Genomic DNA, 25,879 nt, shown 5'->3' on the forward strand with positions numbered 1-25,879 from the left:
AGTAGCCAAGATTATAGGGTTTAATGCTTTCATCTGTTCTGTTTTAGTAAGGATAGGTGCTGGGAATGCAGGTTCCCTGTCTTCCACAGCTGCATTTCAGAAAACAACAACACATACACACAGAGAGAAATATCAGCTATGCTTCTCCCAGCATAATGTGTGGTTTGATCTTTATGCATCTGTTTGCTAGGGTAGTAAATGTGATTACTTAATTTCTGCCATGTTGATTGAAATGTACGTCTTAACCAAGTATTAGGATGGACTGCTTAAGTGGAGGTAGTCACCACACAGTTTCTGCCTTCTCTCTCAAAAGTGTATATGAGCTGTACCATACTCAAACAGTACATCTACCTGTAGAAGCAACTGCCTTCAGAACAGGTATACAATATACCTAAACCTAAGCAATTGCTATTTTGAAATTTCATAGAATAGCATGGAGAGAGGTGCCACTTACCAGCTATTGATATCATAGGTCAGTAATCATACAACGTAATTCCAAACAGTATGTTGAATTATAATAGGCAAGTTTTCTAGTGGGATATCAATAGCCACTAGCCAAGAAAAATGTAATTTGAGCATTCTGAAAAGTGTTGTTTTCCCTCACAGCAAAATGTGCTAGCTGCAGAAAAGATATCTGGATCCCTCTAAGCAAATAGGTACCAATTGCATACTGATTGCATTATAAAGACAAATAATAATGTAGAAGGGTCCTTGGGGGGGGGGTGTTAAAGTGGAACTTGTATCTTTAAAAAATAGCTTCAAGGCCCATGTATTGCAAAGTGCATTTTAAGTACTTAATAATTTCAGTTATGGGCTAAATGGCAGAAATATCCCCCAACCCATCCAAAACAGTTTGAATGCCAGACGCTTCATTCAGAGAAATGAAAATATACTGCGTTTGAGCGTACAGAAAATGTACACCTCAGCCCTAAACAAATTGGTGACTGACTAGAAAAGGTTGATCTTGGGTAGGACCTGTTGAAAACCCCACTGCTAAGATTTCATGGGGGTTTGGGCGTGGCTCACTCTGTCAGAAGAAGCCACTGACATGTGGCAAGCTAAGTCCCATTGGCATTTCAGCCCACCAGACTGTACTCTTAGGGGAGATGACTGGCAGTTAATACCTCTCTCCCTACCCAGGCCAGTTAAATTTCCCCTTTGGTCCATGAATGCATGGGGGGGGGGAGCATAGGAGCCAACTCCTAGGGACCAACGTCCCTTCAGTCCCCCCCAATGAAATTGGTCCAACACACACACACACACACACACCGATTTGATGGGCATTGCTTTTGAAATGGTGTGGGTGTGATTGACTATGTAATGTGGGGGTTACCTGCTCCCCCCAAAAAAAAATTTTTTATTCAAGTTGGCACCCTTGGGGAGGAGGAGAGCGAGAGAAGCAGGAGCCGTACCTTGCACCGACTTGCCAATGCTATATAAGTGAGCGATGTTGCTGTGGTCCTTCTGCACAGCCTTCAGGAAAGCTTCCAGCTCCTCCGTGTGGTGGTAGTTGAAGTCCAGCGCAGCCACCAAAGGGAGCAGGAGCACGAGGCTGAGGGTGCCCATCTCCTGGAAAGAAGGAAGAGGAGAGGGAAAGTCAGGGCAGTGCGAAGAGAGGGAGGTGAAGATGGTAGATAAGAGAGCCTAGGGCGGCACTGGAGCTCTTTGCCTTCTCCTCCTCCTCAGCGCCGGAGGCAAAAGTGGCACTCGGTGCCAGAGAGGCGCAAGTTCCCCGCAGCGCCTCCTCTACCTCAGAAGCAGCAGCAAAGGCGCTTCCCTCCTTGGAAGTCCGACGGGACTCGTCGCGCGCTTTGCTGCTGCCGCCGCCGCCCACGCTCCCAGCTGCTGCTCGCGCCGCTCCTGAGCGCAATCTGAGCCCGGGCGCTGCTCCAAGCGCTCCTGAAGAGGCGCTGGGCCAACCCCTCGTTGAGTGACGCCGGAGGCAGCCAGTAAGCGTGAGAGGGGACCCGCCCCTCACTCCCACCGTGTCTTTATCAAGCTCCGACCAGCCTGTGCGCCCGGCGGGCGGGCAAGTAGGGAACCTCGGAGCGGAAAGGATCGCGGCTGGCAAGTTGCTACGTGTACAGGAGCCGGAAAGGCCTCCAGGGAGACCACCCCGGCACACTCCCAGCGACAGAGTTGAATCACGCCCCGCTGCCGGGGATTGGCGCGCTTCTTCTCTAATGTGGATCATGGAATTGGAAGGGGGAACCCTCCGGGTCATCTAGTCCAACCCCCTGCAATGCAGGGATATCGTGCAGTTGTTGCATGCAGGGATCGAACCTGCGACCGTGGACCCTGTTTAGGGAAGCTTTTAATGATTAGCAGACCACTGTATTTTAAAACTTTGTTGGAAGCCGCCCAGAGTGGCTGAGGAAACCCAGCCAGATGGGCGGGGTATAAATAATAAATTATTATTATGATGATCTAACCAACTGAGCTGCCCAGCTCTACCACAAGTCACAAACACATTCCACCACTGATTGCGTTGCAGTTTCTTGACAAAAACCAAACAGGGCCAAATCCATGTCGTCCGTCCCCCCCATGATACCTTGTTATTAGTATTCACATGAAAGATGACTGTGTAAGAAAGGCCCTCTGGATCAAAATGTCCGTCATCCTCATTTTCCAAAGAAGCTTGTCAGATGCCTACAAGCCGAACGCGCATGGGATGGTGCGCTCTGGCTATCGCCTTCCTCAGCAACAGGCATTCCAAGGCTGTGATGTTGCAGGAGGCACTAACTATACAGCACAGAGCCGTGCTGTCTAGTTTGCCATAAACATCAATGAATGAATTTGTTTTATCAAGCTTGGGAAGCTGTCCAGGTTGGAGGCCATCACCACATCTTGACGCAGTGAGTTCCTTGGTTTAACTATTTGCTGCAAGGGCTTCCTTTTGCCTGTCTTGAATCTCTAACCCTTCAGCTTCATTGACTGACTGCAGGTTCTTGTACTGAGAGAGAGAAAAACTTCCATATTACCACTTTCCCTGCACCACCAACCTCTTATCATTGCCCTCCTTACTCAATCGTTTTCTAGGCTAAAACAGCCCCAAACAGCCTATCCTTCACAGACCCTTTTGCTCCATTTTGTTTGCACCTTTCTGCACTTTCTCCAGCTTTCCAGTACATTGGTACCTCAGGTTACATATGCTTCAGGTTACATATGCTTCAGGTTACAGATTCCGCTAACCCAGAAATAGTGCTTCAGGTTAAGAACTTTGCTTCAGATTGAGAACAGAAATCGGGCTCCGGCGGCGCAGCAGCAGGCCCCATTAGCTAACATGGTGCTTCAGGTTAAGAACAGTGTCAGGTTAAGTACGGACCTCGGGAACGAATTAAGTACTTAACCTGAGGTACCACTGTATCCTTTTTGAGGCACAACAAAGACCAGAACTCTGCAAATTATTAAATGAGGTCACACCACTTGTATAAGGGCATTCTGATATCGGTAGTTTAATTTTAAACGATTAAATATTTAAGTTTAATTAAATGTAGTTTAATTTTAAACAACACGTAAAAAAAAATATGCAAATTCCAACAGCCTTATCATGGGTTGACATTCTCATTAAGCTATCCACCATGCAATAAACTACCTCAATAAAGGTTTCTCTCTTGGAGATGAATCCTAGGAACTGTAGAGCTGAGGGTCGTCTAGTCTCAACCAAATTATACAGGACAAATGGCCATCCAACCTCTGCTTAAGAACCTTCAAGGAAGAAGAGTCCATCACCTCTCAGGGTGAGTATGTTCCACTGGTGAACAACTTTTGCTATCAGAAAGTTCTTCCTGATGCTTAGTCAGAATGTCTTTTCTTGTAACTTGAATTTACTGGTTCAGGTCCTAGCTTCTGGAGCAGGAGAAAACAAGATTGCTCCATCCTCTGTCCGACAGCTGTTTGCGGGCCAGCATTTGCTATAGGCAACCTAGCAGAAAATAAGGCTCACTGATTGTTTGCTAAGTCAATGAACTAATACTTGAGAAAGAGGAGTGGAATGAATAATTTATCTGCATGTCACACACATATCAAGGCACTTTTAAAAGGTGCACACTAAATGTTCATATTCCCCAGTATGAAGTATCTAGTCCACAATGCATTGTGTACGAAACATGAAAGTTAACCCTTACTTAATTTTTTTATACAAGAGTTATCAGATGGAGAGTGCCTTTCATTTTTTTCTAAGGTTGTAGATTAGAACACATGTGAGAATTAGAATGCATTTAGAACACTGAGATAAGATTGCATGCTACTGTTGTTAATACCTGCCATGAATACTCTAAGCCCTAAGGCTTGGAAATACGAGGCTAATATCCAACAAAGCAGAGGTTGCCAAGGTATGGATTTAGCACAATAAGTACTTTTATTATCCAAATAAATCTCTGTGTTTGAAGTTGAATGTCTGTCCCCATGTGATGAATCAGAAAAAGAGAGTAGCTGCGAGTGAGGGAAGTTGCAGAACGTACAGAGCTAACCTAAAGTCTTGCTCTGTGTCAAGGAGCTGTCAAGCGAGCCCAGGTCAACCACAAGGCAGGGAAGCACGGAAGACACAGAACGCAATTAGCTTTTTATTAACAGAAAATAACAACACAGTAGAGTCCTCTGGTTCATCTTAACCCAGCTGAGACATTGCTGAAACTGACCACTAGCCCCGCCCTTGCCCCCTCTAGACTCTCACTCTGGCCCCCTCCAAAGCAGATGAAGGCTGTGCCAAGGGAGTGGGCTCCTCTTCTGGGCCTGTCTAGCCCATTGCTCAGCAACGTGCAGGATTCTCCTTGAGTAGAGTATCAGATGGGGAGGAGAGCCAGCAAGACTGAGACTGTTCTGCTGCTGTGTAGCAAGGGTAACCTCTAATTCCTCTCGATCTGAGTCTGCGCTCACACTGTGACTCTCAGCCTCTAACCCTGCCCTAGAAGGGCCTCCTTCTCCAGACCCCCTGTGATGGCTCAAACCTCCTGCTTCTAGCACCTCTCAGCTCATCCCTTCTGCAGACTGCTCTCCAGTGTCCCACCACCAGGATCTAAGTCGTCTTCTTCTGTGTCTTCCCCGGGGGACTCTTGGCCAGGCAGTTCCCACCACTCTTCCTCATCCAGCCAGTCCCTGGCTGCTATTACACATCTATATCAGCCTTCTGTTGCATAACATAGACACAATCCTATGCGCACCCAACAGCAAAGTAGAAAACAAAACCATACCAGAAGGAATGAGAGGTGCTGTAGCAGCGACATGGGTCATGCTTGCAACGTCCATGGTAACTCCTGCACCACTTACCACTCATATCATTGTGTACCGATGATGCCCTCATATCATATCACCCCGGCAGAGAACACGCTGGTGAACTCATGGCAACCAGAGAATTCCCCCATGTTGTCAAAGAACCTAGAACACACACCGAACTCTGCACAATCAGGTAGCCGGAGAGGAAACCACATTAAATAAGGGAAGACCCACAAGCTCCTAGTTTCCACTTAAATATGTAGGCAGTGTCCCACTAAGAACCAGGCCAACATATACAGCCAGATGCCTGGAGAAGGAATGAGGAAACCCTTTCGCTCAGTTGGTAGAGGGCATGAATGGAGAACCCACAGGTGGAGGCCAGAGACCAGCTGTGGGAGCAGTGCTCCCACGTTGTCAGCAGTGCTTCCACATTTTCAGCTGTCGGAAAACTCCACATGGTATGTGCTCTGTTTCCCTTCCTTCCCAGCACATCCTATTCGTGCATCAGCTTTCCTAGCGGGTGCCACTGACAGCTGGTGCTGCTTCTGGAAAGGAGGAGCCTTCTAGGTCTTGGGAATGATGATCCACCAGTCTCTAGGACACACCTAGAGACTGACACCCCATCACCCATCTCCCTTAACTCAGCAGCACCTCTTCAACATGTAGGCATTTAGCAGAGGTGGCCTGCAAACTCTATTTTCCTTTACTCCGGCATTTTCGGGTGATTGTTTTTAGTGTGGTACAAGTGTTTTGGTTTTTTTTAATAGATTCTTTGCTTACAGTGCCATTTTAATCTCATTGGGCCTCCTTTATCCTCTGCTCCAAAGCATATGGTCCCCTGAGACTGTGAAGACAGAGATGGAGAACTTGTGGCCCTCCAGATGTTGTTGGACTACAAACCCATCTGCAATACTAGTCTATGTATTATGTGTTCCAGTTCACCTGGAGCAGTTCTAGTTAAGGTTTTATAAGCCCGGGAGCCCTAGAGACCAGTGCCCTGAGGCCACTGAAGAGAGATGTTTCTGGTGGACTTTCCTTATGCCTTATCTATGCTAAGGGTTTGTTCTGAATAAAGTAGACTGGTCACCATCCTTCATGTAAAGAACACCTCTTACACCATCACCCATTACCCTTCTTGCTGGGCTGATGGGAGTTCCTTCTGACTTTACATAGTCTTCTGCTTTTTTTTCAGAGGTCACTCAGCTCCATTTCATCAGCTTGCCTAAGGAATACGTTGACCAGGCGGAATTCACAGTCCATGGACTCTGCTTCCCAATGTGCTACTATTGCATGAGGATGGCCAGCTGGAAAACAGCAACAGAAGGTAGGGTGTGTAGACCCAATTTTTCATTTACTCAATAAATGTCCTCAATATACTATGGAAAGCAGCACTGTTTTTCCATTCATTCCTCTTAAACTGAGCTCATAGGAGGGATCAGGCTATCATAAATTCCATTGCAGCGTATACTTAGCAGAAACACACACAGATTAGTGCAAGACAATGAGGAGCAAACAGATACAGCATTGCATATTATTGCCCCGATACCACTCAAAATACCAGAAAGGATTATACTGAGAGCCCTCCGATTGAAGTAGAACCTCTTCGTTTCAATCCAGCTGCGAAAAATCAACGTGTATTGCACAACCCTTTGCTGCAGCTAGGCTTCCTACTAAATGACTTCCTACTAAAAATATCTGGTATTGAAATATTTTTCTAGTGTTTGGAATGATGGATCATTTATTCGGGGGGGTCAAATTTCGACCGGGGGTCCGGCACACTTCTCTGCGCAGCTCTGGTCTTCCCCCTTGGAACCTTTGACTCCAGCAGAGCGTAAAACACAGCGGAAGTAGAAGCAGGAACGTTCTGTCGTGTGGTGGCAATAACTCAGGCTGACACGCAGCTCTCCTTATCTTAAAGTCTTTATTGCTGTACAGATCAACACATCGTAAATCTTCCCGGTGAGACGCAACTCATGTTGCTCCTTTCTCCGTGGAGCTTAACACGCAGACTGAAAAACACACAGAGAAATCCACGCCCCTTCCGTGTTCTCTGCCCGCCCTCAGAATGTGAGGCGTCATCACTCAGAACTCTTAACCCTGTAAGTTCTGAGCCCCCTCAACACCCCCTCTCGAATCACATTCTGAGAGGACTTCTGAGTGTTCAACACCTTCCCCATTGCCTTCCGCCCCTTCCTGGCATCGTTGTTAGGCACCTGTTGAACCTCACAAACCTCAGGTTCGCACTGTGCGAAACCAATCCACGCATTTGTGACCTGAAACCTCTCAGGTGGAATTCCCTTTGTAGCCCTTGAAGACCGCCTGGGCACAAACTGGGGTTCTCCTCCTGACCCACTGGGGCCAGCATGTGCGTCTTCCTCATCAGAAGACTCCCCCTCTGACTTGACACGTCTGTGAGCTTTCTCCATTATGCGCACAGGAGATGAGGGCTCACTCTTGGACACTCCCTTAACAACCTGTGGAGACGCCCTACTCTGTTCAGGGACCTGGTCTCCACCAGCAGGTTCAGGCTCTGGCTCTCTTTCCTCCTCAGAGTCAGACAGACAATCTGAGTGAACGTCAGAGCGCGCTTTGCGCCTTGCCCAACCATCCTGCTCAAAGAACTCAGCCTGTTTACTGACCAGAAGCTTGGTCTGATCACCTTCTGGGTATGCGAATCTCCACCCCTTGGTCGCGGGTTCATACCCACAGAAGATCATTTCCTGGTATTTTGGACCACCTTCTTGCTGCAACCACTTTGGTACAGGCACCATGGCCCTGCAACCAAAAGTGCGAAAGAAATGCACAAGCGGCTTCTGCCGATGAAGCAGGAAATACGGGGTGTCACCTACCACTGCATTGTAGCACCTGTTCATCGAGAAATTGGCCGTTTTTACCGCCTCCCCCCAAAAACTGTGAGGCAAACCAGAGTCATCCAGTAGAATCTCGGATGCTCGAACCAGAGCTTTACTCCTCAGCTCTGCCACGCCACTCTCCTGAGGAGAAGTCACCTTGTGATGTATCCCCCTCTGGCGAAAGAAACCCTTTAGAGCAGACCCAGTGACCTCAGAACCACGGTCAAACTGGAAACCTTGCACCTTGGTGGAGAACCTCTGTTCCACCTCCGCAACCCAATCTTTGATCAGTTGCGCTGCTTCCTCCTTAGCTTTCAGAGAAAAAGCCCATGCGTTCCTTGTAAAATCATCTGTCAGCACCATCAGCCACTTGGCCTTGCCCAGACTTGGCTGTGGCATACCTAAAAGGTCTGCATGCACAAGCTCAAAAGGCTTTGTGGTGACCCTCTCCACCCTGGGATCATTAAACCCCTTGTTTCTGGCTTTCCTGCAAGCCTTGCACTTCAAAGGTTTACCACATTCTTTTACCTTGCAACCTTTGGTGCACTCTGATAACATCTGGACGTCCTCACAGGACCCATGTGACATCCTCTTGTGCCACACGCAAGCACACGACACATGAGTGTGGTCAGTGGCTTTCCCCTCACCCTCGAGAGGTGATTCCAGAACAAAGAGGTTGTTCTGATTTTTTCCAACACTTATGAGCTCCTTCCCATCTCTGGAGATGGTGCAAACATTTTTTTCAAAACTCACAGAATATCCCTCCTGTAAAAGAGAAGGTACAGACAGCAAGCAATGCTTTATCTCAGGGAGAACATAAACCTTCAATTCAGCCTGTAAAAAAGAGACAAACAAGTTAGAAATATGGGTTACACGGCCCTGTGCACCTGTAGCAAATCTAACAGTTTTCTCAGTTGAAACAGCTTTGCAGTTCCACATTTGTCCATCAGGTGGCGCTGTGACCAGATGGGCATTCGCAGCTGAGTCAACAACCCAACGTAGGACCCTCCCCCCTCTGGAGTTGTCCTTCTTTGTTGCCTTGGCAACTGACTTCCTGCTCCCCCCGACCTTGGAGCTCTCGTTGCAGGTGGTGTTGTCCAAAACCGCCATCGACGCAGACAGTTGAAAAACTCTCACACGTCTGCTCCCTCTGTTGCCATGGAAACCCGGCTGGTTCCCATGGGAAGTGACCTTGGGACTTTCCTGCCCTTTGTCTCGCTGTGGACAGCTTCGGCGCAGGTGCTCCGGAGAACCGCAAACAAAACATCTCCGAGTGGAAAACTTTTCAAACGTGCCTTTGGTCTTCACTGCCCCCCCAACCTCTCCAGCAGCAATCCTCCTCGAGGCTTTTCTGCTGTTGGGAAAATGGCTTTTGGCTTCTGCTGTGGTTTCTCTGCAAACCCCCTCCAGCTCCTGCCAAACAGCCTGGGCACTCTCAAGACCCTTGGACTGGCCTTCCTGGCCTGCACCCCCAAACTTGGATGCACAGCCTCCAGAGGAACAGCTTGCCTCTGCTTTCCTCTTCCCAGCTTCCAGCAGCTTTCCAGCATGCAGCTCATACGTAGGGGCATTCCGGCAGCCCTCCAACACAGTCCCAGCCCCCTCTGGGCCTTCTGGGCGTTCCCCAGCTTCTGTGTAGCATCTGGCCCCCTCTGGGCCTCCAGCCCCCTCTGGGCTTCTTGAGCATGGTGCTTCCTCAGAGCAATTCTCAGCCCCCTCCAGTGGTGTGGCTCCCACTCTCTTCAGTGCCTGCCGACCGACCCAGGGCTCCATCCCGTCTGCCTCTTCAAAAGGGACTGCACGCGATTCATGGCTGTCTGCCATCTCTCCCCGGGGGCCCAGCTTACTCACGATACAGTAGCACCTCCCGGTCCGGCAGATCCTTCCCAGCGAGCTCCTCCCGGCTGGCTCCAGCTACTCCTTAGCTGGCCTTTGGCTGCTGGCCTCTTTGCCTGCAGTTTCTCTTTCCCAGCGTCTCATCAGCTGGCCTCCTCACACGCACGAACGTTGCTTATCTTTATTGCTGATCTCCCATAACCTATTCGGGGGGGTCAAATTTCGACCGGGGGTCCGGCACACTTCTCTGCGCAGCTCTGGTCTTCCCCCTTGGAACCTTTGACTCCAGCAGAGCGTAAAACACAGCGGAAGTAGAAGCAGGAACGTTCTGTCGTGTGGTGGCAATAACTCAGGCTGACACGCAGCTCTCCTTATCTTAAAGTCTTTATTGCTGTACAGATCAACACATCGTAAATCTTCCCGGTGAGACGCAACTCATGTTGCTCCTTTCTCCGTGGAGCTTAACACGCAGACTGAAAAACACACAGAGAAATCCACGCCCCTTCCGTGTTCTCTGCCCGCCCTCAGAATGTGAGGCGTCATCACTCAGAACTCTTAACCCTGTAAGTTCTGAGCCCCCTCAACATCATTATCATGCCATGCAGGGATGAGTTAAGGCAAGCATACATGCTTGGAGCTGGGTGCATGACACATAAAGAGAGCCTAACCAATCACACTCTAGCAGAATTACAAGGAATGCATAGAGCAGTCGGACAAATGTGCAGTGTTTCTACATTTTGTTCTAGAAAAACAATTCAGTGCTGCCAAGTCTCAACTAGCAGCTTGAAGCTGGTCATCTGATTAACTAATGTTGTGGTCAGGATGGGGAAGACAAGGTAATCTACCACACCACATGGACTTCAGATGATGATTCCAGCACACTCACCTGAAAAACAGAAGATGATTGCCAGGTGTCCCCAGAGCAGTGTAAGTTTAGGTGCATGGGCCTGAGTTAAAAAAATAGGGTTTCGTTTTATGTGTGGGCAAACACAAATGCGTGGGGTGGGCCTATGGAAGACGAGGACATCATCTGGAGATAGAGGCTGAGAAAGAGATATCTTGGGGCTTCCGATCTTGTCAAACTCTGGTGCTTTCAGCAATTCTGATGAAAAACTAGCACTCCTTTTTGTACCTGTTGCATATATAAATAACAATTGGACACCTGATATCTCGTCCGCTGGGCAGTGCTACTGGATATGATACCTGCAGGTCTCATAATCTATCCCAGAGGTGGAGAACCTCAGGCCTGCCAGGTCTCTTCAATTGACTTGCAAGGGCATTTTGGCTAAACTATGTCCACCCACCCTACACCTGACATGATTATGTAATATCAGGTGTGTGGCAGGTAAGGACGGGGCTTCAAAGGAACAACCAGGAGCTTAAAGTGAGCTCCTGGTGGATCCTTTGCTGGGGCAAGGCACATTCCCACCAAGTGTCCCTTGCTCAAAGAGGGGGAAGCACTTTCCATCGAAACAGCTGTTAAAGCGGAAAAAGAATATATCCAGTGGAAACTGATTGTCTCATCTACCATCATGGGCCTTTCAAACACCCCACATGGTATTTTGAAGTCCTCCCATTTTGCCCACAGACATGTCTTTGGGGGGGGGGCACCAGGAGTAAATTATTCCTGCTGAGCGTTGCTCAAGCAATGAGGTCTTTACAGGCTCTGGTGTGTTCTTGGCTTCTTGGCTTGGCCTTTGTACAGCCTCATTTGTCTTGTGATCCTGACTTCCTCTTCAGACCCAACTACTGGCTAGTCTCGTGGAAGTGTGCAGTGCAAGTTTCACTGCTAAGTTTCTGACATCAAGTTTAAAACGGTTTTATTTCTTTTTTTTTTAAATATATTTATTGACTTTTCAAAAATTGTACAAAAAGAAAAAGTAAAAAATAACAAAAATACAAAAAATACAAAACTAAAACAATTTAAAAACATATAAAATTCCATCCACTTATTTTCTTTTAACTTACTTCCCAGACCTCCTCATACCTCCCCTTTTTCTATCCCAATTTAAATTATTAATTCAGCAAATCCTCACCATTAGTTTTCACTTAAGTTTCAACCTTTCTTTCTCCCCCCCCCTATTTATCTTATTCATTACAGCTGAAAACCACTTAATTTCTGACCAACATCATTCTAGCATTCACTAATTTTGTAATATTTCCCAAGATAATCCTTAAATTTCTTTCAGTCTTCTTCCGCCGTCTCTCTTCCCTGGTCTCGGATTCTGCCAGTCATTTCTGCCAATCCCATGTAGTCTATCACCTTCATCTGCCATTCTTCCAGAGTGGGTAGATCTTGTGTCTTCCAATACTTTGCGATGAGTATTCTTGCTGCTGTTGTTGCGTACATAAAAAATGTTCTATCCTTCTTCGGCACCAATTGGCCGACCATGCCCAGGAGAAAGGCCTCTGGTTTCTTCAGAAAGGTATACTAAAATACCTTTTTCAATTCATTATAGATCATTTCCCAGAAAGCCTTAATCCTTGGGCACTAAAACGGTTTTATTTCAGGACCTCATGACATGAATGGTGTTCTAAAGTTTTATTCTCCAATGTTTTAATTTATGTTCAAAATTGTGTATATTCTGTGTTTTAAGCCACCAGACGTGGTGAAAAGCTCAGTATACGTCTAAAAATCTATATTAAAAGAGAACTCATCAGTAGCAGCCCTGTGACCTGGCTAATACTCAGCAGAAAAGAACAAAGCAACAGGATACAAGCATTGTGAAAAAGGAAGTTTAGGTACAATCCTATCCCAGCAATAAGCCAACATTAAGGGTAGAATCGTTCTTTTTTACATTCTATCCATGAGAATGTTCCACTGGTTACACTCGCCAATTAAAACAAAACTAATATGTCAGTATAACTGATGGGACATGGTGCTCCAATTATAAACAGATTGTGTGGCATCTCTGGTTCAAACTTTAGTTACCTACAAATTAACTTATCACTTCTATTTTCTGTGCACTGTATCTATACAGGACTTCTTCAAATGGATGGGGAGGAATTCAACATAGCACTATGCAGCTCACCCAGTCAGCCCAAGCAATTCTGCTTGCCTGACAGAATAATCTGACCACTGCCAGTTAATTTGGTGGGTGCAAGAAATGGGAAAGCCACATTGCACTAGCAGGAAGCCCTTGCATGGGCTTCTGCTGGTGGGGCACATTACTTGAATCCTGCCCACGGTAAATGCACAGGCTGCAATACTAACCCTATTCCATTGCACCGCTGAACCAAATAGGAATTACTTCCAAGTAGGCATGGTTAGGACAGTGCTGTAGTGTATTTGCAAATGTCTATCTATCCTATTTATTTAGTTAACTGCCGTGCCACCTGCTTGTTGAATGGTCTCTTTAAATTTGAAGGTTCATTATTGTTCCACTAGATGTGCATGTATTTAAGGGCCAGAGCAAATAATATGACCCAGTTTTACAGCTGTGAAGGAGTATAGCAGGTGCGGTTAAGTTGTGTTAATTAAGCTGTGTCAGCAATTGGGTGTAGTATATAAAGTGCAGCACCTAGCTGTCTCATTACCCTGGGGGATGGGTTGGTGGTTGGGTCATGCTTGTTGATATATTTAGTGTAAAAGGAGTTTTTGTTTTTGCTATTAAAACCTTGTTAAAGTTATTTTTTAGTTCCTTGTAATGCGTGGTCTCCCCAGCAAGCTTTCTGCATCGCAACTAAACTGCAAATAGCCAACACTGCTATGATTAATGCTGATGTTTGATTGCTCCTTAAGGCCCAGCACTTCACAGGCTATTGAAATAATAGTCTACACCAAATAAATGCCTGCACCATATAAAGATACTGGAGTATTATAAAAATAAATGATCATAAAATATAGATGGGCGCTAAATGCCTACAATACTACAAGTTTTTCATAGTGATATATGTAGTGCGGAGAAACACTATCCTAAAGTCACAGGTCTTTCTTAAGATACAATGCCTTGTTTCTTTTTTTTACAAGAACCAGTTGTAGCTTAACTTTTTCCATTTCTGCAGTTTGGAGGAAACAGGGCAGAGATGGAATGCTGATTTGGCTAAGGTTCTCTTGGGCTTCAGAGATTCATATTATATAGGGATGGAGTGGGAGAGGAATAAAGGTAAAGGGACCCTGGGAAAGTCCACATAAACAATTAATCTTGCAAATGGGAGACAAATCCCCCTGGGAAAATGATAGTACGGAAATCATGAAAAGTAAGCTGAAAAACATCTACTTCTCGGAACCAATGTGTACAGGAAGAATGACACAGATGGTGTCTATTGACAATGTTTTTTTCTCACGATAGACGTTTGTGTTGTCCTAACAAACCATTAAGACAAAATAATTTACTCACTTAGCACCTCTTTTTTAGGGGGCCTAGGTTGTGTGCCCTTTACTGAAACATATAGTTATTTTGCTTAAGAAATGTAACATTTTTCTTTTTTTAAAAAAAATATTCAATTTATATCCTTTATTTGTTTATTTATTTCTTTATTTAAATTTGCATGCCACTCTTCGTCTGAAGGTCTTAGGGCAGTTCACAGCATAAAAAAAATGAAAAACTAAGAGATGTAATAAAAACAAAAACAAAGCAAAACTATAAAGCCCCCTCCCACAAACACATTTAAAATGAATATAAAATGTTAATCAGCCAAAGGCCTAGTTAATGAACATTTTTGCCAGGTGAGCTTCCCTGGCGAGCACAGGTGCTGGGTTCTGCCCAACTTTGTGCCGTGTCATGTCACACACATGACATGTGAGTGATGTCATGTTGCCGGCCACAAGGCCTGCCATAGCCACAGGGAGACAGGACAGAGTCTGTCGCAGGTGGAGGGAGGCCCAGCAAGACCCACTGCAGGCGGGAGAATATTGAGGGAGCCGGCCCCCTCCTTGAAAATTTTGCCATTCCATAAACGGGGAGCCACTGCAAAAAAGGCCCGAGGCCCAGGTCTTTGTGGTTAGGACATCCATGAGCTGAATTAACATGATAACTGAACTACTGTACCATTCCCATGACAGGAAGGAATGATGTTTGTGTCAGTTTAGGCACAGCTTTGCATCTTTCACCTTGCATATATAGGCATCTAAGGAGGGCTGGTTTACATGCTACAGGGCTTCAAAAGAAACAGTGGGGCAGCAGTTGGAAACAGGCAGGTGGATGCAGATGAAGCACATCAATCTAGCCCTCTTCACCAGCCTTGTTCTGCTTCTGTAGTGTCAGAGGAAGTGTTTTCTTAGACCCCCACTGATAGGAGAGCTGGGCCACAGAGCAGTCATGGTCTCTCTTTTCCCAAGCCTCGAGGTTGTGGAGTTTTGTATCTGGCCCAGGAGGTTTGGACAGTGTCCCACCAACCTGATGAGGGCCCCAGCAACATGTGGGCTGAGCATGCACGGGGTGCAGAGGCTGTTCCACTAGCGTAGTTGCGGCACATCTCCAGACCTGGAGCAATGCAAGTATAGAATCGCTCTGCTAGACTGTACTATCATAAACTATATTATAATGCTCCATGATTATGCCAACACAGGGTGTCGATATTTCTCATATCTTTTGGGGAAGACCATTCATGGTGGTTTGGAAAGTAGGGTCTGAAATTATACCATCCCCATCAGACAATGCCCCACTGATTCACTTATAAAAGGCACTCTGTTGTGTTGGGGTGGCATACTGCCTACCCTTACATTTCATTAACTGTTTAACCGGACCCTTTTGAACTATTCCTTCCCTCTTTTGGAGGGGAAACTTCCCTTCTGTTTCACAGTTCATGGCTTCTTCATTTTTCTCCTAGCAACCTTGTCAATACACTTTCCAAACACTGCAGGACTAAAACCAAAACAGTTTAGAGCCATCATATTTGTGAAAAATGTCTGTTCTTCTGCAACAGCCTCTCAATTGTTGGCTTAAGAAAGGTTGGCACCCTGATGATTTATCCCTACTGGTATACCAAGACTAGCATTTCCTTTCTAGAATTAGTTGGCCAGTTGGTTCTGGTTCATGCAGAAGTTCTTCCCTACTGTAGTCTGTGTAAGAATTAAGCTGAGAAATAACTGTGAATCCAGCATAAAGTTTTATATTCTAACCATTTTGTTTTGCTTGCTGGAGAGCAGATTTATAGAATTATATTAAACATTTGGCCCAGTAAAAAAACAACAGAAAGTGAGTTGCGACAGTAGCTGTCAAACAAAAAGGTTCTCCCAGGTCCCAGCCCTTTTACTTGATATCCCTTCACTAGAGATTCCAGGGATGTGATATAAGGCCTTCTCATTGCGCTCTCTCACATTTCCATCTGACCACGGCAACACTAATTCACAGCTAGTAATTCCTCATATCTGCCAAGCAGAAATAGATTGTACATTGTACATTGTCATCTGCATAGCATGCTCCAAGCTGTTCACGCTGAATGCAAAACTATAGCCAAGCTAAGTGTTCTCCATCTTATATTTGTGCAGCTGGCTATTCTTGCCTAAGTGTATTCATGTCTAATATTGATCTGTCTAATTTTTGTAATGTAGCTGTAACTTTTTTAAAAGCTAGTTTTGTTTAAAATAAATCAGTGTGTGGGACAGTCCAAATTTCCTCCACCCCCTATTATTTCATATTTCAGAGTATTTCATTTTGGCCTGAGTATGTACAAAATAACAAATCCCAAAAGCTGGAAACAAGAAGAAGAGCAACTGCCATGTGGCAATGCTCAAAAGCAGCCAGTTGTTTTCATGAACACTTCATCTTGGCATTCAAACTTTTAAAAACTTTGCAGCCTAATTTAATTATTATGGAGGTCCAGTTATTGTGTTTTGCCCTTTTTGGACCTGCAGATCTTGATGTTTGCAGGCTCTGCCCCACAGGCGAAGAAAATATGCAGTGATGACTACCAATTTGTATCACTTTAAAAGCAGATTAGATAAATATATAGAGGATGAAGCTATTAATGGCTACTACTGAAAGTGTAGGAAGCAGTATGCCTATAATACAGGCTTCCTCAACCTTGGCCCTCCAGATGTTTTTGGCCTACAACTCCCATGATCCCTAGCTAGCAGGACCAGTAGCCAGGGATGATGGGAATTGTAGTCTCAAAACATCTGGAGGGCCGAGGTTGAGGAAGCCTGCTATAATACAAGTTACTGGGGGAAAACAAGGCGGGAGAGTATTGTTGTGCTCAAATACTGTTTGTGGGTTTCCCAAAGGCATTTAGCTGGCCACTGTGAGAGTAGAATGCTGACTAGAGGGACATCTGGTCTAATCTGGCAGAACTAGAGATTTCATACTTTATGATCTGGAGGAAGGAATTGTAATATTAGTTTCGAAGTTGGTTAATGTTACTTTAGCTTTACTGACATCTACTGTGGCAACTGTGTATGACCATTTTACAGAGTTTTTCCTTTTTAAAAATCATTCCCTTCAATTTCTTTAAACTATGTATGGTCTCTGGATTTTTCTACAATCCATCTGAGACACAGTTATAATTCTTAACAGAGCCTGCTTCTTACTTATGATAGACAAGACTGTACTTAACACACACACAAATTCAGGTTACAGGTAGGTAGCCGTGTTGGTCTGCCATAGTCAAAACAAAATAAAAATAAATAAATAAAAATCCTTCCTGTAGCACCTTAGAGACCAACTAAGTTTGTTATTGGTATGAGCTTTTGTGTGCATGCACACTTCTTCAGAATGCACACAAAAGCTCATACCAATAACAAACTTAGTTGGTCACTAAGGTGCTACTGAAGGCTGAAGCCTTATCCTTGCCAGGGAATCGTTTGCCTGCGTCCCCAGGACCGAAGAGAGAGCAAAAAGCACCAGGAAAGATTCTTCTTTGGAGAAAAAAGTTTTATTGAAATCTGTGCACAGAGGTGGCCAGTGGGATCGTTCCCAAAAGACTGGCCCATAGATACAAATAAACAAGCATCTTTATACCTGAGAGTCTGCCCATCTCTTCCCACCTCTTCAAATTCTCCAATCAGCTGGCAAGGTTAAGCTTATTTCCTTATATGGCATATGGCTATCTGACTAGCTAAGCCCACCTCCTTCCCTTGTTCGTGTGCTCCTCTCTTGCGTTACTGCAGCAGAGAGCATGTGCAGAGAGCAGCTCCTGGTTTGCAGAACTCAAGCAATTGCAAAGAGGAAGTAGCTCCCAGCTTGCAATTGCGGTTTTTTGCTAGCTGCTTAACCACAACTGCAGAAGTTAGCTTAGGTGCAGATAGTATTGAGATTAACCCTTTCAATTCCCTCCTCTTCTTTTGGACAACCTATCTCCTAGGTTCGTCCTGGTCTCTTGGGTTTATAATCCTGGGGGAGAACAATAAGGGCCATGATATTTTTATTTTTATTTTTTTGCATCACACCTTGTAAGCATTGCACCAAGCAGGGTATACAGAGGCAAAGAAGCAAAAGGATTAATAGCGGCCTTGCTAATAATACCACAATATGCCTGAGCCAACTGCCATGAGGCAGCCAGGAATATAACCAACCCCATAGATCACCTCCTGTAGTTTTCAGCGGGTTCCTGGCTATCATTGTTTCCATGTGATCAATGGCGGCTGAAATGCTGACATTATTATCTGGGACATACTTATTTTATTGCTGAAGGGTCCACTGATACTCGTGCTCTATCAGCTGCCTTGCTTCTTGGGAGGTTGTGTCCCACCTCTCTGAGGAGGAGCCTATTATCTTAACCAATTTTCCCACCTATCCTTGTGGATGCTTAATACTCTCATGATTTCTTCCCAACACACTGTATCCGAAAGGGGCTTCTCCCTCTACATATATTAACATACACCCACAGGAATATATATCCACCCTTGCAGAAGCCTGACACACGGAGTGACTATATCAAAGAGTTCTGGCCCCAATATCAAAAGTCCTGGCGGTGCCTCAGAATTTGCTGGAAAAAAAAGTCTCTACGTTGGGGACGCTGCCCGCGGGCGTCCCTCCCATCCACTTGTCCAGCCGTGCATAGAAGTGTCAGCGTCCGGAGTGACACCAGCAGGGCGGTTGTCTGGCGCTCTTCTGGAGATGGTTAGCTTCAGAGGATCATCAGGATTTGGTGTAACTGTCCAATCTAAAATAGCCTTCTTCACTTAAGTGTGGTGGACCCAAGGGGTGAGGTCAGCAACTTTAACAGCAGTGGGCCTGGGTCCACCTGTTAAGAAAGAGAGAAAATCTCGGGAGAGTGACTGCACATAATTATCAAACTGCACATTTTGACTAGCATGGGGGGTTATTGCAAAACTGGTGGACAAAGGCTGGTCCATTGTCAGATCCTATTGACCTAGGTAGTCCATAGCGGAGAATGATCTTCTATAACAGGCACCTGGTTACCTTGGACGCCCTTTCAGTTCTGGTAGGCCAGGCTTCAACCCATCCTGTATACGTGCAGATCGCCACGAACAGGTAGCGGTATAGTCCACAGCGGGGCAATTTAGTGAAATCCACAACAAGGTCTTCCATGGGTGCAGTTCCACTATGCTGAATCCCCGGGGGAGCCAAGGGTCCAGTTCTGGGATTATTCTTTTGACATAGCGGGCACTTCCTGGAAATCTGCCAGTTGATAAAGGTGGGCTATGTAGAAGCACTGCTTCAGCTGTCTGGTTGTGGCATCTGGTCCCATGTGGGTGGACTCATGGTATCTCTGAGTAATCTGCCGAGAAAGGGACTCTGGAATCCATATTCTGTCATCATGAATAAGGTACCATCCTTCTTCGGACAATGTCAGCTCCTGAGCATCTGCAGTGTCCCTTTCCTTTTTGGTGTATTTTGGCTTATCAGCGGTGTTCAAGATCCTTCCAGGGACCAGTGCTCCAATAATTGACGCGGGAGCTGGTTCCCGGGCTGCTTCCTTGGCCACTCTGTCTGCTAGTCGGTTTCCTCTGGCCACTTCTCCTAGTCCAGTTTTGTGTCCACAACAATGGATAACTGCCACTGCCTCGGGCTCCCATACAGCATCCAGAAGGTTCAATAAGGCTTGTGGGTGGGCCACCTGGTTTCCTCTGGAGGTAAGCAAACCTCTTTCCTTCCATAAGGCTCCATGGGCATGTAAAGTCAGAGAGGCATACTTAGAATCAGTATAAATGTTTATCTTCTGTCCCTTTGCTAGGGTCAGGGCTCTGGTGAGCGCTTTTATTTATGCCAGCCGGGCCGACGTTCCAGGCGGGAGTGGCTGCGCTTCGATCACTTGGTCTTCCAAGGCTACCACTGCATAGCCTGCTTTTCGCTGTCCAGCCTTAACAAAGCTGCTTCCATCCACAAACCATGAAGGCCAGTGGGGGTTTGCTTCATCTTTGAGGTCAGGCCTGCTAAAATATTCTTCATCCATTACTTCAATGCAATCGTGCATCTGCTCCTCACCTTCTCCTACCGGCAACAGGGTAGCTGGGTTGAGGGCGGTGGTGACCTGAAACTTCAAACGCGGATGCAACAGTAACATCTGACACTTTCTCATCTTTGCTTGGGAGAGGAAATAGGTACCCTTCATGTCAAGCAGAGCTGGGACTGCATGCGGGGTCACACAAACAGTGTCTTGGCCAAAAGTAAATTTGTCTGCTTTGTTCAGTAGGGTGGCTACTGCCACAACTGCTCTCATGCACGGCGGTAAGCCTTGTTCTGTAGGCGTCAGGCGCTCAGATAGGTATGCCACTGGCTGTTGCCAGCTTCCCAATTTTTGGCACAAAACCCCTTTCGCCGTCCCTTGGTCCTCATCCACGAATAGAGTAAAGGGTTTCTCAGGATTTGGGATGCCAAGCGCTGGGGCTTGCTGTAGTGCCTTCTTCAAATCCACGAAGGCTTGCTGTTGTTCTGTGCCCCAAACAAAGGGGTCTCTCTCAGTTCCTCTGGTTGACTCATGTAGAGGCTTGGCAATGATGCTGTAATTAAATATCCATATCCTACAAAATCCTGCAGACCCCAGAAAGCCACGGAGTTCCCTACGGTTCTTTGGCTCTGGTATCAGGATAATAGCCTGCTTCCTTTCTTCACTGGTAACAAAGGGGTGTTCCACTGTGATTGGCATTGCCTCAAGATCCTATGTTGGAGCAGTCGCTCTAGATGCACCTACACTCCTTCAGCCGCCCTTCGTGGGATGGGATACTTATTTACTGCAACAGGATTGGCAAATGGCTTGGGCTTCACAATTATTGGTGGGATATTCTTTGCCATTCCTGGGGGGTTACCTTCAGCCCATACCGTGGGGTTCACTTGTTCCAGAATACTGGCGGGGATGGGTCCCTCCTCTTCTTTTACCATCATGAGGCACCAGTACTCCCTCAGGGGTGCCTCCACAACCAGTTCCCCAAGTGGCATAGTGGACATTGTGGCTTCTCCCGATGGCTTAAAGGTAATTTGGGCTTGCAACTTTGCCAACAAGTCTCTTCCTAATAATGGAATAGGGCATTCTCTCTTCCAGTGTCCTTTCTGTCGGCAGATGGCGCACTGATTCCGTTCAAGACGGCTTCGCCCTCCTCCCCGGGCATTTCCTCCTTTCTGAGGGACGGGGGTGGCTGCCTGTAATGCTATCAGCTTCTTTGTTTGATACTTCTCCTTTTTTCTCTGGGCCTCCTCATCTCTCTGATTGTAAGTGGTTTGAGCTATTTCCAACATCCATTCCAGCCCATGGCCGATGAACCCCTTATGCTTCTGGATTTTTCAGCGAACATCGGGCGCTGCCTGAGCTACAAAGGCAGCCTTTATAATGGGGGCGTTGGCAATATTATCTGGGTTCTCCTCAAAGGTAGGGTTCTGATTTCTCCAATTGCACACATCAGCACTTGAAAAAGGCACATGTTGGACTGTATAAGTGCGTGGTGGTGCTTCCCCACCCTGTCCTGGGGGGCCTGGTGGGTCATACACTCTGCATAGAGGCATCATTGCAGTCCCACCCTTTTTCTGTGCCTTATGGGACTTATGGAGGGACGCCCTGGTTGCTGCTTCTATCCATTCCTTCTGCCATTTCTTCCCTTGTGTTGGGGAACATCCTGCTGCTGCCAACAAATGGGAACTAACATCCACTTCTTTCGCATAGGGTTGTACATACTGTTGCAATCTCAATGTCTGATACTGTGTCCACATTTTTTCCTTTCTTTGCTAACTCAATTAGTCCCTTCATAAACTCCTCATCATCCTCTTCCTCTTCGCTCTCTAATTCATCAACCTTGAGGGTTCAGGCTGAGGGCCGGCTCCTCCCTGGTCCTGGGGCCCTGGGCCTGGGGGATTCGCTAGAGGGGCAGCTGGTGGAGCATAGGGTGGCGGCGGTTTAATGACTTCCCCCTCTTCTCCTTCCGGCTCTGGTATCACCGGGGGCCTTTCTGACTTCCCTGCCGGTCGGACTGCACAAATTGTATTTTGTGGGGCGTCGCCTCGGCAGGCTTTCAGCCACGGTGGATTCTTTTCTACATTGATTTTCCAGGTAGAAATATAAGGGATCTGGTCTGGGTGGACGTTCAAGATATTTTGATATAGTGGGTTGATTAGTTGCAAATTAAATCTGCCCTCCGAGGGCCAATTAGTTCCTTGGGTGGGCCAATCAACCTCACATAATGTCCTCATCCTCTCTCTTCTCAATTTGAACCCAATCATCATGCTTCGTAGCTGCTTTCCAGTTGGTTAAAAAGCATTTCAGAGGACTACGTTGGCTTGCCCCAGACCCCATTTTTTCAGATACTCCGCTCCTAACCGGGCTTAAGATCCTTTCACACTCCACACACTACAGACTGTGACTTGGCGAACTCGCGTTGCCAAGAAATGCACAGCCCTGCAATCGCTCGGCCAAGGGGACGCTAAGCCCCGGCCCACACTTGACAATTCAGCCACTGGAGTATCTGACATGCAACATACAAAACACACCCCAATATAATTCCAACATGCAACACACAAAACACACCAAAATAATTTTCCCTCTGTTTCCCCTTTCCCCAACCTTACTGGCGGCACTCTACTGCCACCTCTGTTTCCCCTTTTCCCTTTTCCCGTCCCTGTCTGGCGGGGCAGCACCTTATTGCCACGGCCAGTTCCTTTGTTCCTTTTCTGGCGGCACTCTACTGCTCATAGCCAGACCCTTTATCCCTTTTCTGGCGGCACTCTACTGCTCACAGCCAGGTGAAGCTGATCAGGCTTCCTACCACGCCCTTTCCCTTAGGGTTACCTGTTCTGCTGCGGACCCCTCCTTCGGCCGTCCTCTTTTCTCCCTCGACCAGGTGTCTCCACTCCGGAGCGGTGTGGCCGGCTCCCCCCACGAACAGGCAGGGGTGCGCACTTGGAGCCGCGAGCGCCGGTCCGGGGCTGTTCACCGAGGTCGGGCCTGGCCCTCCCCGGCCCCCTGGGGTGGGGCGATTCCCGGCCAATGCACCAAAATGAAGGCTGAAGCCTTATCCTTGCCAGGGAATCATTTGCCTGCGTCCCCAGGACCGAAGAGAGAGCAAAAAGCACCAGGAAAGATTCTTCTTTGGAGAAAAAAGTTTTATTGAAATCTGTGCACAGAGGTGGCCAGTGGGATCGTTCCCAAAAGACTGGCCCATAGATACAAATAAACAAGCATCTTTATACCTGAGAGTCTGCCCATCTCTTCCCACCTCTTCAAATTCTCCAATCAGCTGGCAAGGTTAAGCTTATTTCCTTATATGGCATATGGCTATCTGACTAGCTAAGCCCACCTCCTTCCCTTGTTCGTGTGCTCCTCTCTTGCGTTACTGCAGCAGAGAGCATGTGCAGAGAGCAGCTCCTGGTTTGCAGAACTCAAGCAATTGCAAAGAGGAAGTAGCTCCCAGCTTGCAATTGCGGTTTTTTGCTAGCTGCTTAACCACAACTGCAGAAGTTAGCTTAGGTGCAGATAGTATTGAGATTAACCCTTTCACTACTGGAAGGAATTTTTTTAAAATTTTGTTTCAATACAAATTCAGGTTGTACCAAAAACTATTTGGAAAAAGAAACTATTGATTCTCTGATTGAAAAAGTCAACAGCTGGTTGACTCTATCTCTAATAACAAGCAGGTCTTCTGTGCAACAGCACAGTCCTAACCATATCTACTCAGAAGTAATTCATGTTGAATTGAAAGGAATTTACTCCCAAAGAAGTGGGATTAGGATTGCTGCCTCAGGGACAGAGCACAAGTAAAGGTATGCCTTATAGTCCTTATATTAGCAAAGATGGAGATTAATTTTAGGCGGTGCGCTGCACAAGGTAAAGTAGGGGTGGGGAGCTGGTGGGCTGGATCCAGAGTCCTCCACTTTGACAGGTGGGTGGGGTGAGACTTGTTTTTTACAAGTAAGCCTATAGAGGACTGGGCTACCAGTATGGAATCCTATACACATTTATGTGGGAGTAAGCCCTATCAGAGGGACGCGGGTGGCGCTGTGGGTTAAACCACAGAGCCTAGGACTTGCCGATCAGAAGGTCGGCAGTTCGAATCCCCGCAACGGGGTGAGCTCCCGTTGCTTGGTCCCTGCTCCTGCCAACCTAGCAGTTCGAAAGCACGTCAAACTGCAAGTAGATAAATAGGTACCACTCTGGCGGGAAGGTAAACGGTGTTTCCGTGTGCTGCTCTGGTTCGTCAGAAGCGGCTTAGTCATGCTGGCCACATGACCCGGAAGCTGCACGCCGGCTCCCTCGGCCAGTAAAGCGAGATGAGCGCCGCAACCCCAGAGTCGGCCACGACTGGACTTAATGGTCAGGGGTCCCTTTACCTTTACCTTAAGCCCTATCAGAGAATGGGACCTCTAAGTAAACATGTAATGTCACACTGAGTTGTGCCCAATTAAGTCATCCTTTTAGCAGTGGGATTTCTACTTGTGCAATGGAACTGCCTCTTTCTGCATGCCTCCTGCAATCTGTTCCAGGGTGATGGGGCAACTCCCCAAACAGGGTATGCCGGGAGAGGAAATCTTGTTGCACAAGCTGAAGTACTTTTTTTCTAACAGGAGGATTTTGTTGGATACAATTCTTTGCTCCAGCCAGGGTCCCAGCATCATTTCTCTGGGTACAATGCAGACTTACAACACAGGGTCCTTCCACTCCTTCTCCAGAAACAGGAAGGTGGATCATTGTCCTTTAGCTTCCTTTATATTTATAAGCAGACATTAAAGTAAATACAGTACATACACATGCATGTATTGAATTGTAACACAAGGATGGGACAAATGCCCTTTACACAGTCCCTGGGATCTAATGTTAGTTCTTCTATATCCTCCGGAGACAAGAGGCTTAATATATCATTAATATGTATTTGTGGGCCTTTGAATCCTATCAGCAGCACTGGCTTCCCGCTGTCATCTCAAATGTCCCCGATCATCACTATAATGTTTGTCCCTCCCTCTTGCTGCCCGTCCCTGTCGCACACTCCTGCTTCCTCCTGCTGCCTGTGCATGGGACTTGCAGCAGGAGCGAAGGCACTCTGGAGCCGCAGTTCTCGAACAAGAAAGCAAGAGAGTTTTCTGCAAAAGCGCCTTCTCTTTCTCTTCCGTGTGCCAACAGGGAGGTCTGATCCAGCAGCTGACGCCTCCGAACGTTGCATGCTCTGCTCTTAACACTGCCTCCGATTTGCTCCAGGAAATCTCCAGCTGGGAAATAAGGGAAGGGCCAACAGCTCGCTGCTAGAGCACATCTCCGCAAGCAGAAGGTCCCGGTTTCATTCCAGGTAAGGTCTGTAAAACACTCCTGTTTGCAAACGGCCAGCCATTACAGAGTCTACTGAGCAAGGTGGCCAACGCTCCGACTCGAGGTACTTTTCTGTTTGCCTGATACACACACACACACACATATATATATATATATATATATATACACACACACACAAACAACACTATATATATGTGTGTGTGTATAAATCTCCTCCTCCTCCCGAGGGGGGATATATATATATATAAATATAAATATTAATATATATAAATTAGGCAGACAGAAAAGTACCTCGAGTCAGACCGTTATATATATATTGGCAACTCCAGCTCCACGACTGGGCACGGTATAGGAAACACCACGCACCCCCCGCTTTGTTTTTAAGGAAC

General features: G+C 46.7%; 1 protein-coding gene across 5 annotated transcripts in view; it reads right to left on the reverse strand.

Annotated features, from left to right (window-relative positions):
- The window catches only part of CPM (carboxypeptidase M), a 57,085-nt gene that overhangs the window by 30,971 nt on the left and 235 nt on the right, over positions 1-25,879 (reverse strand). Inside the window, exons 2-3 of one of the 5 annotated variants that reach the window (XM_053405681.1) lie at positions 6,345-6,518; positions 1,413-1,569 (exon numbers count right to left, since the gene is read on the reverse strand). In XM_053405681.1, coding sequence (XP_053261656.1) covers positions 1,413-1,566 — 154 coding nt within the window. In that variant the 5' untranslated portion in view covers positions 1,567-1,569; positions 6,345-6,518. Of the gene's footprint in view, positions 1-1,412; positions 1,570-1,750; positions 1,885-5,192; positions 5,212-5,268; positions 5,569-6,344; positions 6,519-25,879 lie in introns of those variants that run through there. The other 4 variants (XM_053405682.1, XM_053405679.1, XM_053405680.1 and 1 more) reach the window with 4 other exon arrangements.

Source organism: Podarcis raffonei, chromosome 10 (genome assembly GCF_027172205.1).
Source record: "Podarcis raffonei isolate rPodRaf1 chromosome 10, rPodRaf1.pri, whole genome shotgun sequence".
NCBI classification, from domain to species: Eukaryota; Metazoa; Chordata; class Lepidosauria; order Squamata; family Lacertidae; genus Podarcis; species Podarcis raffonei.